The 13,334-nt window shown below is 33.6% G+C and overlaps 1 protein-coding gene across 1 annotated transcript in view; it reads left to right on the top strand.

Moving 5' to 3' along the window:
• The window catches only part of LOC132795956 (uncharacterized), a 172,855-nt gene extending 161,509 nt beyond the window's left edge, over window positions 1–11,346 (top strand). The window contains 4 exon segments of the mRNA XM_060806926.1: window positions 1,539–1,762; window positions 3,564–3,870; window positions 5,478–5,690; window positions 7,144–11,346. Of these exon segments, the coding sequence (XP_060662909.1) occupies window positions 1,539–1,762; window positions 3,564–3,870; window positions 5,478–5,690; window positions 7,144–8,342 (1,943 nt within the window). The 3' untranslated portion in view covers window positions 8,343–11,346.
• Window positions 11,347–13,334: the final 1,988 nt, after the last annotated feature.

The following is a 13,334-nucleotide window of genomic DNA, read 5'->3' as shown; positions in this document are numbered from 1 at the left end:
ACAAGAATATATATACTTTATAGGGTCAGAGATGCCTTCTTCTACCTGTTACATACACTTCCTGCCGGCACAAAGTTATAATACCCTTCTACCCTATGGATAGCGGGTATAAAAAGTGCAAAAAAGTTTGGTCTATTGCAGGCAAACAAAGCAAATGAATCGAAACGAAATCGAAACGAAATCGAATGGAATGGAATGGAATCGTACAGAGCAGAACAGAACAGGACAGGTGTAGGAGGAGGGGTCAAGAGGGGGGCAGGGCAGGGGAATCACTTGCAGAAAGCAGCTGGTAACGTGAGCCTGTTGTCAAGTGCATAACACGATTTCCATATGCCAGCTGCGGCCCTCGTCCTTGCCTCCTTGCTCCCCCTTGCTTCCCCTTTCTCTTTCCCACCAACATCGACAACAAAAAAATGCGTTGTTCAGCAATATTCTTGTTGTTGTAGCTGTAAGAAACACGCCAAGCTTCGAGCTGCGAGCACTGCGCCAAAGGGTTTCCACTATGATTGATGACACACATTCTACACCCACACACACACACACACACCCCACACACACACTCACAAACACATATTCTTCGAGTTATGTGAGCTGCGTAGCAATTGGTTGTCCTGACGAGAAAGGGTTTCCATCTTTTTGCTTAATTCTTTATGGCTTAGCAACGCCTTCGTCTTCCATCTTCTTCTCTTGCTCTCTCTCTTCCTCTCTCTCTTCATCACTCTTGCTCCCTTTTTTTAATAAGTGACACACACATAAATATGTATATGTTGTATGTTAACAGCAAATTTCACACATTTTGCAAAAGCACTTTCAACTGTAGCTCAAACCTCAGCATCTCTCAAATTCTTTGCAAGAAATGATTTGAAGTGTTTTTTTCCTCAAGAATTCTTCATTCTCATGCTGAATTTATTCAAAGCTTCCCACGAAATTTCGTAACATGTTTTAAAGTACATTTTCTTTAATGCAAAATCACAAGTCTAATCAGTCAGTCACTTAGTTCAGGTTGAATTAAATTTTAAAGCGCAATTTTATGCAGATATATTAAGTGCGTATTAAATGTTAAACTATTTTCTCAATTTGCTAGAACAACGCAATTTTGATGCTTAGAAACAAACAAATAAATATATGAACAACAAGATGGTGCAATAATAAATATACATACCATAACCAGCTTATCCCTACAATTCTCATATTGAAAAAGTTTAATTTCTATGCACATTTTTTGAGACACTTTTAAGGACATTTTTTCTGTGGTTTGCTGGGCACACTTGAAAATACTTTTACATTCACTTTGCATGCACCATACTGAAAATATTTGTGCAATGCACAGTTCGAGATTAAATGAAAGAATTTGTTCTACAAAAATGTTGCAGGAAACGCGAAAAATATGAGGAAAAGAATTTTCTGCACTAAAAGAAATTGTACATACTTTATACTAAAAATACTAAATGAAATCAATGCATGCACTTTTATATACCAGTCTTTGAAATGCTTATCTGCATTGCTAACAATTGAAATTTGAAAATATCTATTCTTAGGCCACATGAGACCATCGTCGCCGCTGCTGGACTCGGTGCGAGATCAATTTGAAGACTACGATCAGCTAGCCAAAGACTTTACGCGTGTATTTCTAAATGATGAACCATCGTGCCTCACAAATGCCCATCTCTTCGATGTGGTCTTTCTGGTGGGTCAGTCCAAGCAGAAGGCACGCCTCATTGGTGTGCGTGCCATCTTGGGAGTACGCAGTCGCGTTTTTCAGGTAACTTACCGACTTCTTCTTCTTCACTCATATATACGAAAACTTAAGGTCCACATCTAAGCTATCAAAAACCTCACTTAAAGCTACTACTTTTAAGATGTAATTTTATAAATATTTCTCTGCTTTCATTATTCGATACAAAAGAAAAGCCCAAATTTTATAGTTTGACTTAGAATCAGTATTCATTAATGTTTTATAAAAAAAAAAATATAGTATTTATGATTTCCGGTTGTTATTTAAGAAATAATTTTATGCGGCAAACAAATGGGTCTAAGTTGCTTTGGTTGACTCTATAGTATATTTTGAATGTAATAGTATATCAATATACCAAATATAGTCTTTCTTTTTTTAGTATTTTTTCTGGTATATAAATTTTGGCATATTTAAGGAATAATACCGAGTGATGTTGTATACATACATATAATAATAACTACAGGACTTATGATTGGTAAAAATTGTAGAAGATACTTAAGAAAATCCTACTTACTACGGGTCTTAGTTGTTTTTCCTGATAATCTGGTATATTTTAGTATTCTATAGTATAACAAAATACTAAAAAATAGAATATATCCGAAGGATATATTTGGTATATCGATATACCCAAAAATACAAAAATATACCACAGAGTACAAAATAACCTATACTCCGTATACGTTTTTATTCGAATATACCAACTTGATATACCAAAAATACTGTCAATATGACGAAGATTATATTTGGTATATTTATATACCGAAAAAAATACTAAAATTTCTATCAGAGCACAAAATTTAATATAATGGATATTTTAGTATTCTATGGTATAACAATATACCAACTTTTGTTGTCAATCAAAATATATAGCAGGTATCTCGACTCTCGCACACTCGACTGTTACTTTCCGTCTTTTAATATTGTAATATTTCGGACCAGAAAGTAATGCGCTAGTTTTCCAAAGTGCCGTATAAATTCGACATGGACCTTAAGTGTATTAAGTACTATAGTAAATACTACGACATGTACTCTATACTGAATACTAAATAAACAAGTAAGAAAGCTACAGCCGATTGTACCCCATTTTAAATAACAGAAATATAATTTGCGGTGTTTTTCTCAAAATATGTTTTTCCCAAAATATACTGCAAAAATACTAAAAATATACCAAATGATCTGCGTGCAAACATAACAAATGCTGTCGAAAAAAAATTATAGCTCTATCTCTTATAGTCTCTGAGATCCAGTGTTTCATACGGACGGACTGACAGACGGACATGGCTAGATCGTCTCGGCTGTTGACGTTGATCAAGAATATATATACTTTATAGGGTCGGAGATGCCTTCTTCTACCTGTTACATACATTTCCTGGCGGCACAAAGTTATAATACCCTTCTACCCTATGGGTAGCGGGTATAAAAATACTGATAACTGAGTACTAAATACTAAGTCCAAATATCAAATACTAAATACTTTTTACTATGTACTATATGCATACATACATATATACTAAATACTCTATACTACTCTATACTGAATACTAAATAAAAAATACTGAATACTGAGTACTAAATACTAAGTCCAAATATCAAATACTAAATACTTTATACTATATACATACATATATACTAAATACTGAATACTGAGTACAAAATACTGAATACTGAGTACAAAATACTGATAACTGAGTACTAAATACTAAGTCCAAATATCAAATACTAAATACTTTTTACTAAGTACTATATATATATACCAAATACTCTGTATATATGATTATAAAAAGAATGGATTTTTATGAAAACTGTGTGTTTGTGTGTGTTCTTAAAGGAAATGCTGTATGGCATACAGACTGGCTTTGGCTCACCGCAAATTCCGGTCGCTGAGATCTTTGCACGTCCGGCGCCGTCGCTCGTCTCGCCGCAGAACCAAAAGCCGAAGAGCAACAACTATTTGACCGTACCGGACTCGGATTCGATTCGACCGAAGAGCGTGCCATCGTCGCCGATGGTGAAGCGAGCATTCTCGAGGCTGGGGACGATCACCGCTGGCTGGGGGCGATCGATAAGGAATAAGAATTCGAATCAATTGAATCCGGATGATAAAAAGAAATGGATATCGTCGACGGATTGTTCGAGTAAGAGTTTTCATTTAATGCAATGCAACAATATCGATGCGTGTTCTTGTTCTTTTTCTCTCCGTTTTGTTCTCTCTTTCTCTCTCTCTCTCTCTCTCACTCGCTCTATCGGTCTCTCGATCGATTTCTCTATTATGTAATTGACTTTCCTCAAAACTCACACTCACACATACACACTCACACACATACACAATATATATTACAACGTCTTCGTCTCCTACGTTCTACGTTCTTGGTACTTGGTACACACCGAATAATAATAATAATATATGAATAATATCCTACGTTCGTAACTACGTAACTCTGCCTGTTTTGTTATTGCTCCTAAATACCACTAAATACTACTACTACTACTGTCTACTGCCTAACGCCTGTTTGACTTCTTGGCTAACCAAAAACTAACTAAACTAAACTAAATCGCAAACCAAACCAAAACCAAACTAATCTAAAAAATATATCGAATGAAAAATCGCACGTCGCACGACTCTCTGTCTCTCTCTCTCTCTCTCTCACCACAATATATATATCGATCGCATATATGCGATGAATTTGTAATTTATCGGTATCGTTATCGTTATCGTTGCTGTTGCCGTTCTCTTTCCCTCTTGTGTTGTGTTGTCCTCTGGTTTTCTTTTTCATTTACCATTTCCCCCACGAAATGATTTATGTTTTTTGTATTGGGCATTTTTCGCCTCAAATATCCTTGGACGTGTCTTGAACTCTTTTCTCATTCACAAATCGGCTGTGGCAATCGTATTATATTTGCGTTTCCATTTTCTTTTCCTGTCTATTTGGCTAAATGTTTCGAAAACTGAAAACTTACCTTACTATTCTCTCTCTCTGTCTGTCTCTAATTCTCAATTCTTATATCATGTATGCTCATTTCGTTCTTGTTCAAACTTTCACCTGCTATACCTGATCTATATATATATTTATATCGATTCTGCACCAAAAATCGGCATTCATTGCACATATTGATACACAAATTTCCACTTTCATTCGCAATCTTAAATCTGCCAAAAGCGCATATTCACCACAAACTCAAAAAACACACCGAATTCACCACTTCGCAATTTTTCTATCTCTCTCTCTCTCTCTCTCTCTCTCTCTCTCTCTCTCTGTTATTCTATCTCTTTTTCATATATTACAACAAAAATGAAATAAATTATATTATTGATCGATACAAAAATTTCATCAAATTAATACTAAAATAAACAAAATTCTTCCATTTCTCATCTCACCACGCGCCACAACCACCCGCCTCGCTCTCTCTCTCTCTCTCTCGCTCTGTCTCTTTCTATATCTCTTCTGCTCACGATTTGATTTCCTTACGACGAACCAAAATAATATCATTTGCCTTCCATTTAACTTTTGATTTGATATTCGTTTTATAATTAAATTTAAATCGCGTCCGCAAATTTCCAACCAAACCAAACCGACCTTAAAAAAAAAAACAAAAAAAAAACCGACAACCAAACCAAATAAACGATTAAACCCGATAAATAAATCGATCATCGAAACACCCAAAATTCGAATTCCAAATTACCAACCACAATAAAAATAAAAAACAAAAAAAATAAATGAAAACGCCCGTATAAACCTGGCAGACAGAGATAGTAAAGACAAGGACAAGGACAAGCCGGGCAACAATCAGTTGGCGGTGCCGCGTCTCTCCGTCTGCGCCGATGCCCAGAAAGTGGACCGGGCTAAGCTCGCCCAGACCGAGTTCAACATCATCGAGTTCGACCCGGACACATTTCGAGTGCTGCTCGACTATCTACACACTGGCACTTGCCCTTTGACCTGTGTCTCCATACCAGGTAAGCTCAGATTGCAAAAGAACTTTTGAAAGTGATAGAAAAAAGAGATGTCAATCGATTAATGTAAGTTAGTATTTTTTCGGTATATTGATATGGTGTATTTTGAGAAGAATGCGGGAAAGAATATACCGAAGAATATACTAAATTAATATACCAAAAATATACTGATGTATACTAAATCGTCAATCGATTTATTGTAAGTTAGTATTTTTTCGGTATATTGATATGGTGTATTTTGAGAAGACTGCGGGAAAGAATATACCGAGTTATACTAAATTAATATACCGAAAATATACTGATGTATCCTAAGTCGATTGACCAATAAGTTGTTAATCGATTCTGCATATATTTTAGTATTTTTCGGTGTAATATTTAGTGTATTTGAAGAGAATACTAAATTAATATACCGAAAATATACTGATGTATACTAAATCGATTGCCCAATAAGATGTTAATCGATTCTGTATATTTTAGTATTTTTCGGTGTAATATTTAGTGTATTTGAAGAGAATACTAAATTAATATACCGAAAATATACTGATGTATACTAAATCGATTGCCCAATAAGATGTTAATCGATTCTGTATATTTTAGTATTTTTCGGTGTAATATTTAGTGTATTTTAAGAGAATACTAAATTAATATACCGAAAATATACTGATGTATACTAAATCGATTGACCAATAAGTTGTTAATCGATTTTGCATATATTTTAGTATTTTTCGGTGTAATATTATTATTATTATATTACAAATATTTTCTTTAAATAACAATACTGACCTGAACTAAATCGATTGACCAAAGAGATGTAAATCTATTTGGTATATGTCAGTAATTTTTTGGTATATTAATTTAGTATATTCTAGGAAGATTAAAAATATTCTTTAAACTAAAAGAATAGTAAATCATATTCTTGGGAATTGAAACTTTGAATGAGTATAGTACATATAACTAAAATTCGAATGGAAATAAGTTTGGAAATAAAACTTGAAATTGAATCTATAGTAAATCAAATGCTTACTAAATCGATACGAATCTGTTTCTAATTGAATCGAATATAAAATCGAAATCTATCTTTCTATTGAAATGTTGGTAAATCGAATCTAGACTTAACAATTTCGATGCTATCTTTTGAATCTAGTACAACTTAAAATAAGAAAATTGTACTTCTAAAAACGAATTCATACTAAAATCGATTTCGATGCTATCTTTTGAATCTACAACTTGAAATAAGAAAATTGTACTTCTAAAAACGAATTCATACTAAAATCGATTTCGATGCTATCTTTTGAATTTAGTACAACTTAAAATAAGAAAATTGTACTTCTAAAAACGAATTCATACTAAAATCGATTTCGATGCTATCTTTTGAATCTACAACTTGAAATAAGAAAATATTACTCCTAAAACTAAATTCATAAAATATTACAAAATCAATTTGTTGAATCTTTAGGTCTACTGTGCGCGGCGGAGCATTACGATCTGCCGGAGCTGCTGCAGGCGTGCTTCCATCACTGCAAGCAATTTTTGAGGATCGAAGTCGTCTGTCCAATGCTGATTTCGCTGGAGAATTACTACTGGCGCTACACATCCGCTTCCGAGTTGGTCAACATGATACTATCGTTCGTTGAGAGCAAGGCGCATTCGCTGTTCAAATGCCCCGAATTTTTGAATCTGTCCGAGTCGATGGTGCAGATGATCATGTGCCGGGAATTGCAGACACCGGAGATCCGTAAATTTGAGGCAATGCTGGCGTGGGCACAGAACAAGGTGGGAAAGCTAAAGAATCATCCCAATAAGGATACACAATTTGAATTTGAGTGCATCATGGAGCGTTTGACGCGGGATTTGAATCTATGCCGCATTTCGCCCAGCGAACTGCTCACCGTTGTTCTGCCCTCGAAGTCGATGAAGAACGAACGGATCATGGAGACGCTCATGGTGCAGGTGAATTTAGGCACCTATCGCATGCCCGAGCTGGATGCGTATCGTCAGCAGTTGCGACAGCAGGAGTCCGCCGAGGCCACCGTGCAAGTCCATCGGGGTGGATGAGACAGTAAGAATGTGAGTTTCGATTTGGATCAGCCGCAACAGCAGCAGCAACCACAACATCAGCAACATCAGCAGCAGCAGCAGCAACAACAACAGTTGGCGCTCAATTTGAGTGACAACAACACAACAACTGGAACAACAACAATAACAACACCGGACTACAACAACACTGGACTGTTAACACCAAACCAAACTGGCGCCATTGGCGGCATTGGCATTAACATTGGCACCGGCAGCTGTGCCATCCAAATGGATGCACGCGCCTATGCCATGGCCTCCGTTGCCGTTGCACTTGAGCATCAACAGCAGCAACAGCAGCAACAGCAACAGCAGCAGCAGCAGCAACTGCAACAGCTGCAACAACAGCAGCTGCAACAGCTGCAGCTGCAGCACAATACACCACGCGATGCCACCGACGATGAGGTCGAGCTGTATGCCAGCTTTGATATGGCGCCCAGCACCAGCCGTGTGGCAGCCCAAATGCAGGCTGCCAAGGAGGCGAGACGCAAGCGTTGGGCCGCCGATGGCGCCAGCCAAGGCAGCAGCGATGGCGGCGGCTGTGCCAGCCAAGGCAGCCAAGGTAGCGGAAGACGTTACTAAACAACACCACCACCACCACAACAACAACAACAGCAACAAGAAAGCATCAACACACACACACACACAACTCGAACTGAACTTCTACAGAGCAATACTCAACCAGACTTTCAACAACACTTGCCAAAGACTAATTCGATAATTTGAAAAAAAAACAAAAACAAAATGGATGACAAAAAATACCCTTGCAGTTAGTAGTTGATGTGAGTTTGTTGTTGGTTTGTTTTTTTTTTTTTTTTTTATCAACTTTAGTAATTAAGTACTTAATCATGAGCATATAAAGCATTCACACGACTTAAGCGCTGTTCCCAGTTGAACGAATTAAATGAGCTGAGAATAAGCTTTAGGATTTGGCAATTTTCACAAATTTTAGTGTGACCATTTCAGCCACTTTTGTGTGCCTAAATTTGGCTCCGAAATGGTTAAAAACTTTAAATTCATGACCACACTTAACAATCGTTTATTAAATTGACTAAATTATTGAAAGAAATAGATGAACATAAAACTAATTTCATTAGTTTTACAACTTGGTTGTTATAATTGTCTATTTTTTCGTTTTCTTAAAAGCTGATTGGAATATCGATAGCCATTAATTATTTTATGCTGGGAACTGAAAAACTGAACGAAATTCCACTGAGAATAAGCTTTAGATTTAGCAAGTATCACAAATTTTAGTGTGAACTAATTTCATAAGTTTTACAACTTGGTTGTTATAATTGTCTATTTTTTTCGTTTTCTTAAAAGCTGATTGGAATATCGATACCCTTTCATTATTTTATGCTAGGAACTGAAGAACTGAACGAAATTCCACCACAGAAATTATTCACAATCGTTTTGTTTTTATAAACACATTTTCCAATGCTTTAGTGGTGTGACCATGCATTTTTTTTTTACCATTTCGATGACAAATGTAGGCACACAAAAGTTGCTAAAAACGGTCACTATAAAATATATTGAACTTGTGAAATATATAGATTTTTTGCATGTCATTTATTTCGCACATCTGGAAACAGCGCTTCAAACGCAGTTCACATTATAATCTCATTTGAAAACAACATCAAGCAAATTACGTATATATCCAATTAGCAACAATACGCTTTACGCTTACTACTCTTGCATAGTCTAAAATATATCGTGTTTTAGACACCAATGTAGAGCAGTAATGTAGGTAACCGAAACACCAACCAGACTTGCAGCAACACTTGCCAAAGATAATGACAACAAAAAAGAATCTAATCTAAAAAAACAAAAAGCTCTAACTGTCTCAAAATGAAAATATCCCAGATTTGATATGATTTTTTTTTTTTTGGATTGAAAATGCTATTGAAATATAGTACCTATGAAACTTCTACATAAATCCCAACAGAATTATTAATAAATTATATATAAATTTTAGACATTAATTTATGATTTTTTTGGATTGAAAATGCTATTTAAAATACTTATGAAACTTCTACATAAATCCCAACAGATTATATATAAATTCATTTCATTTGTAATGACATTCATTTGTAATTCCCCACTAAAATATTTACATATATTTTATAGAATTACTTGAGTTCAGCTTCTATTTAAAAAAAAATGCCCATTAAACTCGGCTTTAAATCCAAACAAAATTAATAATGATCAGTTTTGCTCACAAAAATAACTTCATAATATATTTATACTTTGTCTCAATTTGCCATTTAATTTCTTAAATTTTTTTATGTAGAATTCCGAACAGTTATAGTCCAACCGAAGATATTTTACCAAGACTATACCCAAATATTTGGCATTGTAAATAAAACAAAATTTCTCCCTCCCTTCAAAAACAAAAAAAAGACAGACAGAAAAGAGAAATGAATGTACTCGAAAAATGTTGACATAAACGGAACGTTGTCATTTAGTTCTATGTTAATCTAATGCTGAATCCACAAAAGATGTTCTATTATTAAAATGTGCGTATAGAGCCAAGTTTATGATTATGATGATCCCCGTATAAATGAGAGTCAAGTTTACCTCGCTCCGAACTCATGCAACAGGGAACTAGTCTATGCATAATTGTAAAATAAGTTCTTCTTAATATAGTACTCTAGTTAAATTCGATTTGAAAGCTGATGTTTGATTTCAATTTCAAAATTTTCGATATTACTTTACGTTAGTTCATGCTTCACTTACTTTTTATCATTTCCAAACGTCTTCAAAAACAAATCCAGGCAATTGTACATAATAATTCTGAAAAACCAAAAAGAACTTTAAATATAATCAAATATTAGATATAAAGAGCCGATGTCAAGTTGAGGAATTCCTCAAGAAAGAAATCGAAATTCCAAATTTGGAAGGAAAGACACAAAAAAAAAAACAAAATCAATATGTTTATCGAAATTTGTGTGTTTTACTTTTAACAACTGCAAGGGTATCACAGATATATAAATATGAAAACCAAATTGAATATATAAACTGACCTGAAATGAAACCAATGTGTATGTGCATGTGCATGTGTGTGTGTGCGTCTAACCCACCGCTCAAGAGCACCTCAAAAGAAAGACGGAAGGAAAGGAAGGAACCAAGAATCATGAAGAAATCTATATAGACGAAAAGAATTCTAAATCCAAATCGAAGCTGACATTATTAACTCTTACATTCACCCCGCAAGACAAAAATTAAGAATGAACAAAAAAAACAAAAAAATAATAATAATAATAATTGAGAGAGACATGAAAAACAAAAAGCGATAAGCATTTTCTACAAGTATTAACCTATGATTAAAGCGTATATACAAACAAAAACTATATATATACAAAATTTATATATATATGTAACCATTTAGTTTGAGAAATTTGACAAAAAAAAAAAAAAAACAAAACAAAATTCAAAATTTAAGAATTGGCATTTACATGTAATGTAAACAATGCTGTGGCATTTGGTTTTTTGATATCCCCAAGAAAATATGAAAATGGCCCCAAGGCGAATGCTGCAACTGCTCGCAAAATCCTAAACTGAAAATACCAAAAATACCAAAAAAAAAAAAAAAAAAAAAGATTACTCAAAAAAAAAAAAAAAAAAAAAAAAAAAAAAAACGCTTACTGATGTAAAACAAAGACTTAAGAAAAGAAAAAAAATGATAAACAAATTTTTTTAATCAATGTTATTGAACAATGTAAGCTCTACTAAGTTTTTGGCAAAATCCTAAAAAAAAAAAAAAAAACATACCCCCAAGAACCTAAACCTAACCTAAAAAACTAAAGGAAAACAAATACTAAATATTTATGTATATAGTATTATATTGTAAATGTATTTAAATGTTTATTGCAAACTGTCGAAACTGATTGAATGGCTGCGTGTGAGTTTCTAATGGATACAAAATTTAACTTTTTTTTGACTGCACACATCCAAACATATGCAGAATATAATTGTGTATGTTTGTCTGTGTCGGCAAACTATATACGAGTGAATTAGTTAAAAGAAAACGATATATATACACAAAAAATAAGAAAGAAAGACCCAAAACTACACAAAGTTAAATGAACCCCAAAGATAAGCAAATACAACAATTTCAAAAAAAAAAAAAAAAAAAAAAACTTGAAAAAAGTGTGTTTGAAAATGATTCAATCGAATTGCCCACATCAGTTAGTTAAATAATAACATATACATATATTTGCTGCATATAGAGATATCTCAATCCCCAACCCTCAAAAAAAAAAAAAAAAACACAAAAAATCAAAAAAAAAAAACTTGAATTATCGCTTAGCCAATGTCTATCGATTATTTCAACATTGTTGTTGCTTTTTAGCCCCACTCAATAACCAAAGGAAAATAATATCAAAATACTAAAAATATATGTATTTTATATATGCATATTTTCAATGAATATCCCCAACAATATATATATATATACATATATATAGAGTAAGATGAGTACAGTTACTCGGTTCTAAATGTTCTATCGAAGCAAAAAACAAAAAAAAAGATAAAGAGTTCTTCTATCGATGATATCTACAAAAAAAAAAAAAAAAAAAACAACAAACCAAAAAAATAGAAAAAAATGAAGAAATATGAAAACAAAACGTAACTGCGGCATTTTCGAAAGGGTTTCACTTTACGGTTCAAAATTAAACAACAACAACAACAAAAAAAAAGAGGAAAACTGAAAATAAAAACACAAAAAAAATATTGAAAAGTGAAATGTTTACACATACATACATAACATTATATTATATAACTTAACTAACAACTGGAAGGCATACCTACACATACGTACATACGTACATATGCATATGTGCATATGTGTATACAAATATGTATTCAATACACCGCCACAGCGCTGGGCATTTGCTTAAAAACACTTAACCACAATTGCAAAATATTTACCACACACACACACAAAACGAAACAGAAACCGAAACCGAAACGAAATCGTAAAAGTTGAATTGCTTTAAATGTGCAAACGTTAAATGACAAAAAAAAAAAAACATTATTCAAAAAACAAAGAAAAAATAAATACAAGTTACAATTGATGTGAATTTTTGCAAATCAACTAAAAGCAGCTGAATTTGATATACTATAGAAGTACACTTTTTAGAACAGGTGAAATAGCCACTTTGCAGTTCATTTATGTGACCTAACTATATACAACAACAAGAAGAAGAACAAGAACAAGAACAACATATTATATATATTTATGACTGTGTGAGTGTATAGAGAAAAACTTATACATTGATGTATGTTTACTTACATATGATATACCATATACTTGATACGTAAAGGAATATCTCTTTGGTTCGAATTCTGCTTCATTTTTGCATTATAGCAACTATAAGATTGATAATCCGATCCCGATTCGGTATTCGCTTATATACCACAAAGTTGCAACAACAAACGTAGCTCATCTAAAAAGGCTAGTCTTATTTACACAGTGCGATCGGGACAAATGTCCCTGTAAGCACTGTGTCACTGTAAGCACTTAACAACAATACAAAACTAAGAATTATACTTAATTATAGAAAATACTATATA

This window comes from Drosophila nasuta, chromosome X (assembly GCF_023558535.2).
Source record: "Drosophila nasuta strain 15112-1781.00 chromosome X, ASM2355853v1, whole genome shotgun sequence".
Classification (NCBI taxonomy): domain Eukaryota; kingdom Metazoa; phylum Arthropoda; class Insecta; order Diptera; family Drosophilidae; genus Drosophila; species Drosophila nasuta.
The sequence above is the reverse complement of the archived record's forward strand: the minus strand, read 5'-3'. Positions and strand labels throughout refer to the sequence as shown.